The sequence below is a fragment of the Anopheles ziemanni genome, chromosome 2 (assembly GCF_943734765.1).
Source record: "Anopheles ziemanni chromosome 2, idAnoZiCoDA_A2_x.2, whole genome shotgun sequence".
Lineage (NCBI taxonomy): Eukaryota > Metazoa > Arthropoda > Insecta > Diptera > Culicidae > Anopheles > Anopheles ziemanni.
This window is the reverse complement of record NC_080705.1, coordinates 47,934,759-47,946,843: the sequence shown is the minus strand read 5'-3', so window position 1 is coordinate 47,946,843 and position 12,085 is coordinate 47,934,759. Positions and strand designations below refer to the sequence as shown.

The 12,085-nt window shown below is 43.0% G+C and overlaps 2 protein-coding genes across 2 annotated transcripts in view; one reads left to right on the top strand and one right to left on the bottom strand.

Annotated features, from left to right (window-relative positions):
- Positions 1-665: 665 nt before the first annotated feature.
- LOC131292136 (charged multivesicular body protein 7) lies at positions 666-2,318 on the bottom strand. Its single transcript, XM_058320785.1, has 2 exons — positions 1,790-2,318; positions 666-1,716 (listed from the first exon to the last, which is right to left on the bottom strand). The coding sequence occupies exons 1-2, from the start codon at positions 2,276-2,278 to the stop codon at positions 811-813; spliced, it is 1,395 nt and encodes a 464-aa protein (XP_058176768.1). The 5' UTR covers positions 2,279-2,318; the 3' UTR covers positions 666-810.
- A 3,582-nt stretch (positions 2,319-5,900) lies between these two features.
- The window catches only part of LOC131293698 (hornerin-like), a 12,642-nt gene continuing 6,457 nt past the window's right edge, over positions 5,901-12,085 (top strand). Inside the window, exons 1-5 of the mRNA XM_058321772.1 lie at positions 5,901-6,032; positions 7,013-7,266; positions 8,163-8,447; positions 8,522-8,836; positions 9,054-12,085. The exon at positions 9,054-12,085 is cut by the window's right edge and continues 608 nt beyond it. Coding sequence (XP_058177755.1) covers positions 8,358-8,447; positions 8,522-8,836; positions 9,054-12,085 — 3,437 coding nt within the window. The 5' untranslated portion in view covers positions 5,901-6,032; positions 7,013-7,266; positions 8,163-8,357. The remainder of the gene's footprint in view (positions 6,033-7,012; positions 7,267-8,162; positions 8,448-8,521; positions 8,837-9,053) is intronic.

Below are 12,085 nucleotides of genomic sequence, written 5' to 3'. Positions count from 1 at the left end.
TAAGTCTTATTGTGCAGGGAAAAATGTTGTGGCTAGTGGAATTAGTAATTTCTAGATTATTCACATAGAATGTCACCTGCTAATAATAATCCATAACATGATAATCCATCTGATTATCAAAAGTTAAAAGGTAAAGTAAAAGTTACTGGAAAGCCTGAAATAGCAAATGTAAATGCAAAGTTGTACTTTTATTTCAATCTCGGTTTGTATCCTGCTGGGAAGCAAACATTATGAAAAGAACATTCCCCATTGCATAAATCAATTTTTCTTATCACTCTTGAAGCGATTCAAATCTTCAAAATGGTTCTCGCCTCAATTCAGCACTTTGTTGATGGGCGCTTTCTGCCAAAAAAATGCTGTAGTCACCGCGATCAGCCGCGGTTATGAACTGGCGATCTAAGTATGCGTGGGTTAAGCCAAGCTAGCGTGTACGGACCCCGTCAACAAAGTGTAAGAACGATCTTCTTTCAAATCTCCCTATAATGAACAATGAAGAGCAATTAAAGAATTCTTTTAAATTTATTTTTTATCAAAAATGTTGTTATTTGTGGGTTTCTATTAAAAAATGTGGTAGAAATGTAATAAGACCTAAAATGAACTGGAAAATTTAATTCTAATGTCATTCACCAAACGTTAATTACTAAGTATTGGTAAATATCGTTATTTTATTTTCATTATTTTTTCAAAGAAATTCGAACAGTGAGAATTATAACTAATTTCGGTAGGCTAGGCCTTGTTTATGTTCGCTAAAATTGTTGTAGTAAACACAGATCCCAAAATAACATAAAATTTAAATGAGTTGTGCTTATATTAAATATTCATTTTCATTTTTCCGTCTACACTACTATTACGTATGTCTGTTGTATCAACCCTCAGTGCAGCTAAACGTTTTTCTATCTCTTTATCAAAATCTTCTGTTGAAATCGGCGTAACATCTGGCTGTAGGACAGAGGCTGTTGGAGGTACGGGACCTAACTGTCCTCCATTGATATTGCTCTCCGCAAGCTTTATGTCGATTAGATCGCTCAATTCTTGTTCGAGTTCCAGTTCATCTACGTCGTCGATGGGTGTTGTACCAATTGTGTTTAGCATTTCGTCGTGCTGTTCTAATACATCTTTCATTTCTGATAAAACATCATCGACGGTATCGAGTGTTATACCCGCATCTGCAAATGCCTTTTTAAGTGCATGTGTTCCAAGTTTGTAGGCCTCTATTACATTCTTATCCGATTGAGTGTCGTGTATTTTGGAGAGCAATACCTGCAAGTTTTCCAGTACACCAATTTTACGTTCCATATTTTTCTCTAGAATATGCTTTTTCTTCAAATACGTCTTAGCCAAATGTTTCCGACCATCCTTAATGTACCCCCGCACTTGAGCCATAGTATTGCAGATATCTTGCTCTATTTTACCAATGCTGGTCATTAATATAATTTCATTTTGTTCCATCTCGTAAATAGATCGCTCTATATCTGTTATTGGTTGTGCTGTGTCTTTTGATCCAGCAAATTTTATAATTTCATCCTTCAAAGCTTCTCGTACAATGGTTTCTCTCACCAATCGTTTGTTCTGCTTCAACACGACTAAGGCCGCACGAATCCCGTATTCTGATATATTTGTCGATTGCTTGATTAGTTTCTCTAACTTATCGTAGTTGACTATTTTGTTGCAAAGGTCGTGGCTTTTGATCAATTGCTCAATAGTTTCTCCGTGGTACTGAAAATAAAAACAACCATACACGACAATTAGTTGACGACCCTTGCTTAAAAGTAGATGTAACACTACCTACCTGCACAGTTTCTATATGAATGAAATCGCAGGATTCGATGTTACTTTTTGATCCTATAACCGTTTGGCGCGCCTTTTCGTATCCCCATTTCAACGGTGCTTTCATCAGGTTTTCCACAGCCCATGGTCCCCAACCAAGCGAAGCCTTTTGTTGTTGTTCATAGAGCTGATCTTTTGCAAGAACTTCTCCCTTCGCAATCATATCCTCAAATACGACCGGCAGACAGTACGGAACCGTACCTTTACGACGAAAAGATTCTTTCAGAGTACCAATAGATGCAACACTTGATCCCGTTGTTCGGCAATATGAAGAAATGAGATCTTTCCAAAATTTCATCTTTGTATCATAGCTCACAGGATTGACTGTTCTTGGACGAAATTCGGCCAAGAGAAGCCCCATTCGTGCATCATCGTTCCAACAATCGGGAAAGAAAGATCTTTCTAGTTGGGTAGTGGGCGTTTCTGTTACCCCACGAATTTCACTAGCCATACTTTAAAAACAAAATTTAATCGGCAACTACGTTTTACTGCCAAATGGTTGTTTTTACTAGTGTTGACGGAATCGGAATTCGGAAGACCCGAAGATTCGAACCCTACACGGATTCCAAAGATTCGAATCCTAACTTGACGGATTCTAAAGATTTGATTCTATTGGGATTTGAATCAGATTGGATTTGTTGGCCATCGATTGGATTCAATTCTGATTTGAATCTATAGCCGGACGTCGATTATCCGGGGCCAGATTAACCGGGGACGGATTATCCGGAGTCTTGCAACTGACAACTGCACAACCGGGTTGAAATGTTTCCATGAATATCAGGTAGGTTTACAAAATTGTTTTAGTAATAATGTGTCAAATAAAATGTCTGATCGAAAATAGCAATAAAAATTACCATAGAAAAATAATTCAAACATTTTTTATGATTAATCAACTAACTAGAACAGGTCAAAAGTGAACTAGCCAAGACTGCGAATGGGTATACGCTTTTTGCCAACATATAGTCAAAAACTATATATTATAAACGCACAGTCACGTTGTCAAAAGAGTTCTTTTTTGAGGTGTACCGCAAGTGTAAACAGATTTTTTTACGCTTCTTTTCAGAATTCTGTTTACACCTAGATTGCATAGGAAATTTGCTGCAAAAGAAGTGTAAAAAGAATTCTGAAACGAAGACCGGACAGTTCCGAAGGGGATTTTTTAAAGCCTGAGTTAAACCAAAATTTCTTGTTCTACCCTTATTGGACGAGGAATTTATCTGTCATATTTTTCCAGACAGAGTAGGCTCAGACAGAGCGTTTGACATAAAAATGATGTCCGCTCGTGCAATAACGCAAAGTTCAACAAAATGGGTTTTGCGTCATTTGATCATTTTCATGTTTGAATTTAGCGTATTGTTCATCCTTGAGTAACGAACAAAATCCGTTGCAAACAACAAAACAAAAAGTAAACAAATCGCCACTTTGACAAATAAATTCCAGCCCAAAGAAAATCGGAACCAGTCGTGCCCGATTCCGAATTTGGGGAAGGATTGTATCTGTCAAACGCGTTTGGCAGAAAACTTCTGCAAAATATGACAGATACATTCCTCGTTTAATAAAGGTATTCCAGATCGAATCTCGAATCTGGCAACCCCCGGTACTACGAACGGCTAACCACCGATCTATAATATACCGTCTTTTGGACACAACAACTCTCTTGGGAGAGAGGACTTGTCCCACTGAGGGATGTCGTGCGATTTAAAAAAATTATAGTATTTACATATCGTCCGGTTCGCCATATCAGACGAAACATCCAGAAATCGTCCGGATGCTGGCTAATAGCGACCACGGATCGTAGCAGGCTCTTTCGATGTACGATGTGCAGCAACACTCCGTCATGGCCAGCGAAAACACTCAGAACGTGTTGATGTTCTTGAAATCATCATCAGTAAGGGTGTGGGTTCTTACACACTTACTTACTATCTGACGCGAGTTAACCCCACCTGGGTTAACCACCTCGAGTCGGTCGATCCATGCGCCGCTATCCCGCCACCTTTGTGACTCCCGGTAACAACCGATGATGTCCAACCGCTACCGATCTGTGCAAATGCAGAATGGAAAACACAGCCTGCTACTTGGAGCTTCACAGTAAACAAACAAAGGTTTGACAGCTAGTTCTTCTCGAAACACCAGTGTCCATCAAAAAAACACCTTTGGTTGTTTACGAGGTGTACATGTACACCTTTGGTAGGAATGTGCAGCATGGTTCTCCTTGGGTACTGTCCATCCTGTGTAGTATAAGTTACAAGTAATATGTAAAAGTAATATAAATATGTAAAAGTATATTTCCCAGCATTCTACCTAAACTGCATGACTATTAACCGTTCTTTTAAGCGAACCGTTGTCGTTCAAATTTTTGAAAATAATGCGTCACGCTTTGCATAGCTTCAGGGACAAGTGTCAGGAGGACGAGGATCCCCCGGCGGCGCAAAATCGTTAAAAGTGCACCGCTTAGAACAATTGCAAGGTGTACTGTTAGGGCTTCTGTTAAGAAGACCTATACGAAGGTTTCGCGAGGAGCTCTACAAAAGGCCTTTCCCTTTTATTTATTTTATTTTCAAGGGTTATACAACTCATAAAGATAAATACAGCAGTTTATTTTTACCACGATGCTTTTATTACAAGTTTTTGCCTGTACATACTTTTAGTGTTTCTGGGTCCCATTTTTTATCTGCAACTATATCAAGATGCTTCGAAGAGTTTAACTTCGTACGGGATCAGTCTTCGGGTATGCGTTGGGAGGAAATATTTCACCCATCCAGCTCTTCCTGCTTAGATCCGGGGCTGGTCCGTTTGTTGTTATTTCTAATTAGCACTGCGGAAAAGAATGAATAAACAATTAGATACATGATTTGAAGAAGTTTAGGTTAACAAACAAATCGTCTTAAATGATTAATACGTACTTATAGTTTCCATAAGCTGAAGATGATATTTTGTACAGAGACGATGAAACTTCTTCGTCGATGCTGCACTGTACGTATTGCGTTCCAATTGTACAGATCACAATAAACCTAAACTTTCCTTAACACGCACCATACATATTTGGTCTAAGAACTTTGTACTGAACAAGCTTCCAACTATATTTTACTTCGTTTATCACAACACCAACAGCTAGACGAGAATGCAAATTCCGGGCAGCTTCTTCGAGCTTCAGCAGACATACACACTCGGTGTGGTGCACATATCCACACACGGGAAACATAGGCTGTTCGTTTTGACAACTGGCTAAACAGTACAATTTGGCCGCCGGGGTACATCCAAGGTGGGTGCTAAGGGAGGTGAGCTCGAAAGCCTGGTCGTGGCAGCCATTTTGAAATTAATTTTTGACAATCGTTCCTGGTTTTGTTTACCAACAAAAGGATAACGACGCGTTAGCAAGTGGCTGGTTCCAGTTGATACGGTTACCGGAAGACTGAGACTCTGCCCTCATTAGCCACAACTTTACTGAGGACACAGTTCCATCTACGATATGTTGCAAAGTCATCTAGTAATAGGTTGGACGAGATGGGTAAAGCGGTTTGGTCGTCCAAAGGCACATATGTTAACACTTTGTTGCTACAATGCTACACGAAACGTGTTTGTTAAAACGACGGTATCTTCTTCATTTCGCATTTTTTCACATTCCATGAGTTATTTTTGCAAAAAAACACAGGTGAACAGGATAAATACGGCATTTTTACGCTTTCGGAAAGAACTTTGGAAACAACAACTGGCAAATTGTAAACATACACAAAACCCGGAACGATTGTCACATTTTTTCTTTATAGTAATCGCTTTGATTATGTACATCTATGCGTGTATCCGGACGTCAGAGTGTTAATTGAGTCACATCGACTTCAAATAGATTCGGATCAAGACTGAAACGAATCGAGTCTCATCTAAATCAAATGTAACGAGTCGAATCCATGAAATGAGACCCACCCCGACAGAATTAGTCGAGTGATTGACTCTTCGAATCTTCCGGGATTCGGAATTCTGTGTCTGCCAGCACTAATGAACGCAACGAATGAATCGCAAGTCCAGTTCATCCATCCAACACGGCAAAACGGCAACGCCATTTTAGAAAACGTACAGCTCGCTCGACGGGTCAGGGAAAAGTCGGAAGAAAAGTTTGCTGGATTGCAGAATAGAATTGAAACGAAAAAGCATCTTGAGCAGTGTTAATTGTGTGTTCAATTGTAGCCACGTGTGGTGCAATAGCGAAGGTAACATAATTGTGAACAAAATGTGTTGAGATCAAACTTCAATCGATAGTGAAGATTCTTTAGTAGCACAACCTTATTACGATATCCCAATGGTTTCGGCTTCCAGATTTTTCGTTTTCTTTCTGTTAATGGCGTTTAGTTCTTCATAACTATCTATTGTTGAACTATTTTAATGGAAAGTAGCGAAGTGTTTGTAGCGTGCATATTTGGCATGATGGAGACATTTGGATGATATCCGCCGTGCACAAATGCTGTACAGCGGGTGATTAATTCGAGCCGTCGTAGCCGGAGCCCTGTGTGCTACGCGCTGCAGAATGTGAATGTGTATAAGGTTGTGCGTTTGTACGCTTGATGTGTGCGTGTACGGTCGTGTGAATAAATGTGTACATCGGCGTTTCGGATCGCTTATGCAGCTGTGTGCGTTGAGACTCGACAACTTTCAAGAATCAGAAAAGGTGGTGCAAGCGATTTTGATTTTGGTGCATGACGATTCAGCAGGTTTAAACTGAAGCACGGAATAAGACTCTTAGGTTGAGAACAGCAGATCGTCGGTTTTTACAATACACCTCCAATATAACTCCACAAATTCCTGCAAGGAGATACTAAACCTATATCAAATGATGTGAATAATATGAATTGTGCCACAAAATTGAAAATCGTCGGAGGTTCTTGGCACATGCATATGTAGGCGCCATCAACTGCCCTTAGAGCTTTTGGACATTGAAGATTGAAAGGAAAGTTACCTTCTCTGCTCGACGAAAAACTGTATGGTACTGATGTTCTTGGAATGTAATCATGATACGTTAACACTTTCCTTAGCACAGTGTGAAGTGTAAAATAATAGAATAAGTTAGCGATACGGACGCCGTATTTATGTTAAAGTGTTTTTTTTAAACCAACAAGCGTAGAAATAAAGTGGTTTGCTACTGCCACTGTGTTTTATACATATCACTCAATTAATTCTTTGTTTCTTTCTACAGTCGGAAACGATCTCTTTGAATACGGTTTCTCATCGCATTGTGCCAAGCTACGACACTTCCAATCGTGGTCCACGTAAAAAGTCTGCATAGTTACATTTTTCCCACATCACAACGGTGTAAAACAGTCTACAATCGGCTTGAAAGTTCACCTCTGTTAAGCATAACTTTGCTAATTAATGGTAACAAATTGCAAGTACCTTTTGATTCGTTGAAGGAGACTTCGTAACATCAACAGGAATAAACAAAACCATTTGGTAAGTAATAACCAAAGCTGATATCTAAGTTTGCTAAACGCTGAGAAAACAATGTAATATTGTTTCCTATCATGATTTTAAACGCCATTTAAATTCAATTCAGGACGCAATTTCATATAAAGTTACTAATCCGCGAAGAAGAAGCGCACGCTTGTGCACTACACGTAATGAGAGATAGTTTATTTTTTTCTAAATGTACTGTTGTAGGACGAAGGATACTGATGTGTTAGTGTAGCTTCCTTATTTCAATTTTACTGAGAATGACGGATGAGAAAATGAGTGACCGAGTGTGAGTGTGAGAATTCTTTTTGCTGGCGTGTGTGAAGCATGAAAATCCTTTATATATATACGCTTAACGTTTTGAAAAGTGTTTTACTTTTTGTTTACTGTTTGATGTAAATTGAAGGGAATTGTATTTTAAACTGTGTTTTTCCATTGTGTGTTCCTCTTGGAACAATTTATTAATTTAATTTCTCTAGAGTTTAAAACTTGACCTGGTGAGTTGCGAATATGGCTTTTAAGCTTTTTTCCAATGGATGTGTATTCTGGGCTTGGGAACATACATTTTCTATTATTTTGTTAATAGTTGAGGCGAACAAGAAAAATTGACAAGTAAAAGAACCAGAAAAGGTCCTGTTGTGTCAAACAGACTTGCGCGTGAAATTCGCGTAGAATTTTTCGGCTAGTACAAATTGACCAATAATCCTATTTCTTCTTCGCTGTGTGGTATACACAGTTTGAAAATGTTATAATAACATGGAAGGTAGTGTCCTAAACCAAAGGCGTGTTGCGGGCTTTTTCTCTTAGCTTCCCCTCTATTCAGAACTTCATTAGGAACAGTTTTGTTTTAAGAAAATCGTCTGATAATTTGTACTTATTTCTTCTTTACTCCATAGATAAGACTTGGTTTGTCTTGTACCATACCATCGTCTCCTGAAAGTGGTATCCAATTTTTCAACCGGTGGGACAAGATAATCTTCATTTTAAAAAATCACTAACAGTCAGTACCGCAGTGTGAACACATCGAAAAATAGTATCGAGAGTTACGCGAAAGGTTTAGACTTTTTCGCTGATGAAGATTCTCTGGCAGTATGAGCGCATTGGGGGGAACTAAGGGGGAGCGTAATGCCAAGCCCAAATTCGCAGCGTTAGATATCAACAAACTCTACATTACGAGTCGAGTAAGTTTTCAGTACCAGACAAAGTAAAAGAATTAATAGAAAGTAGCATCATAATTGACGTTTTATTATTCAAGGGTGAATCTCTGGAACCGTCGACGCAAAAAAGTGCAGTTCCTCGTAAGCATGGTATGCAAAGTTTGGGAAAGGTGCCTTCGGCCCGTCGTGCACCGGCGAATCTTCCATCCCTGAAGGCCGAAGTTAGCAATCCTACCGATCAAGCTGGCAGCTGGGGCAACGAGCAGAACAGCAATACCGTAGAAGGACAAAGCAGCAGCAGCAATCCAAACTATCCTTCGAGTAGCAATTCATCAGGAAATACTGCAGCCCCACATAGTAACTCTCAACATCAAGCACCTTTGAAAAGTTCTTCAGGATCAACATGGAACACGGTACGTGTTGTAGGATTACCCGCTTTTTGCGTACTTAATGCGCCGTACCAAATGTTTGAGTTCAAAGAGTTTATCATTCCAAGCGTTGATCGATCGAGAAATAAACAATTTTATTTCTCTCTTTATTTAGCATTTCATGTGTCAAATATTTTTATTTTATCAGTTTTTCTCGACCTGTGATAATAAATTTGTTTCTCCTTATTTCTATTTCGCTCAGAACGAGTTCCCCTCCCTGGACGGCACTGGCTCGAGTGGTATGAATGTCAACAAATTGCAGCAGCACCAAAACCACTACCCAGGTACTCCGCAAATGAATCTGAGACCGCAGACGGATGCCGCGAGTTGGATTCAACAACAAGGAGCCGGTGCACGAGGATCGACGGGCTCCAGTGGTACAATGTCCATGGATACCAATGCAAATGGAATGGGTGGATCAAACAACAACCAGCAGGGCATGTTAACGGCTTCCCAGGCACCACCCTTGCCTCCTCAGTTTCGGGCTCTGCTGCCACCGTTTATGCGAGGAAACGACGGTGGTACCGGTGCTGGAGGAGCAAACGATGCAGCACCATTGCAATCGCAGCCGTCGTCCCATCCGATGACGTCCCCACCGATGGCCGTCGACAGCCGAAACAACAATCCGAGCGGCAATGGAAACAACATCAATACGACGATGCCCAGCTTTGCTCAGTCGCAAAACCATGCTCCACCGAATCATTCTCATGGACCGACGTCAAATCATCATCATCAGCAACAGCAACAGGCTCATCATCGGATCGGCGGAGCAGGAGAGCGTGGTGGTGGTGGCCCAGCGGGCAATTACGCGCCGGTACCGATCCCTCAATCGGGCAGAATGCGCGGCGTTGGCAATGGAGGCGTCGGCGCAGGAGGAGGCAGCTCAGGTGCTGCTGGTGGAAGCAACGAAAGAGGAAGCGGTGGAATGATGTATAACGATCATCAGTATGGCGGTCGGCGGGGCGGTGGAGGAGGCAATCAAGCTCCACGTCATGCTAACCGTGGCAGCGGAGGATCAGGTAATAACGCTTCCATGGGACCAAGATCTTCCGGTGGGAGCGGCGGAGGCGGCGGAGGCGGCGGCGGCGTAGGCGGCATGGGCGACAGTGGTAGTGCGAGTGCTGGTATGCATGACGACAACCGCTATTCGCACACCTCCTATGGTTCCGGTATGCTGGTCGAGCAGGAAATTGTTGTGCGGCCGATCATTCGGGACGAAGAGTTGCAGAGACTTGAAGCGATCGCTAAGGATGAAGGATGGGCCAAGGATTACGAATTCGACTACAACCAGAAGCTGGAGTTTTCGGACGACGAATCGGAACCGAACCCTTCATCTATTGCGAAGAAAGATCCACCTGCTGCCGCCGGCGCTGGAAAAACGGATAAAGTGAACCAGATGAAGGAGATCGAACGTGATCTAGATAGGCTGGAGGCCAACGAGCGCATCGAGCGCGATCGTATAGCTCGTGATCGTGAACGAGAAAGGGATCGTACCGAGCGTGATCGCATTGACAGAGAGCGTGAGCCGTACCGAGATCATCGCGGAGCAGCGCAATCTATGCAAGCAAATGGCTATGCTGGTCGTACCGGTGGCGGTAGCACTGGTGTTGGTGGTGGTGGTGGTTCGGGAAGCTCGAACATAGTAGGAGGGGTGTTGGATGCCGCAGAAGCAAAAGAACGTTTAAAGCAACGGCGAGAGGAAGATCAACGACGAGAGATGGAGCGTAAGCAAGCGGCTGCTAGAAAATTGCAGGAATTAGAAGAAAAGCTGAGCCGAAAGAAGACTGAAGAGGCTACTTCAGCTCCCTCAAGCGATAATATTGGGAATAGTGGCACAGCTACGGCCATCTCCGTCACCCCGACGGCGGGTTTGTCGTCCAGTAAATCTGATGACGATAAGGCAGCTCTGATCAACACCCTGGAACAACCAATGGAACGCTCCACCATATCTGTGAAGATTCGTGGCAAAAGTGGGGATCGTAATGATTCAAGAGATATGCGCTATGAATATGGTGGAGGATCGGCTGGCGGTCGCCACGACCGTGATAGCGGCGTTGGAGGTAGCTCGGGCAACTGGGAAATGCCCGCCTTTTCGAAGTCTTTCCAATCGAATTTACCACCCAGATTCCAAAGGCGCAAACTAGAGCGTAACACATCCGGATCGAATCTAGCTGGGCCATCAACATCGAACAGCAGCAGCACCGGACTTGCCAACAGCCGTAGTGCGAGCTCCGCGGGCAGCAGTGGCTCAAGTGGCGGTCAAAATCCAGTTGGCGGACGCGATGTTGGTGATGTGAAAAGTGGAATTCCCTTCGCACAGCAATATGATCCACGGTTTATACACAATCAACAAACGTACGGCAAGAGTGCTAGCATGCGCCGTGGACCGACTGCTGGCGGAGCACAAACTTCCAGCGAAAGTGACAGCGGACCTGGACTGATGCGCAGCTCATCTGCACGGGATCGCGATGAGCATCGCGAACAGCAACAGCATCACCAGCAAGACCGTGATCGCGATCGGGACTCTACTGAGCATCGCGAAAATTATCCGCGAGAGATTATGAAACGTCGTATTGATTCTGCGGAAGAAGAAGATCAGTTCGTTGGCGGTACTGGTGGAAAGCCACATCTTGGAGGAGCAGGAGAAGGAAGAGCTGGGCGCATAACGCCTCAGTTGGCTCGCAGTGTGTCGGAATGCTCTCAGCGCAAGACGAGTGTTTCGAGTGATGATAATCATCATAGTGCGTCGTATCATCATAATCACGGTGTCATGTCTAGTGGAAAACAGCAGGGAAGTGTCAGTTCACGTGACCAGCAGCTGTCCTGGGATACCGAAATGGAGCGCGATGAACGCTCACAGTCGTCCTCATCTTTGGGAGCATCGGGTGGTCCAGGTAAAGATGGAGGTTCTTCGTCTACGTCGTCGTCCGGTGGTGTAGTGGATCGGCAACAGCGTGATACGCCGCCTCGTTCGGAACGTGAACCGAAGCAGATACTCCAGCGCGCGAAGGAATCAACACCAGTACCGGTTGTATCGTCATCAGCGCACGACGATAATGAAACCGTTATGAAAAACGAAGCGAAGGTTGTTGACAAACTACTGCCACATGACGATGGTATTCAGGTGCAGCGCAAAGTCATCGCAGTTACATCGGAGGGCGGCACAACATCTTCCGATGCGAATACCATGACAGCAGCAGCAGCAGCAGCAGCTCTGAGTCTTTCGAAGCCTTG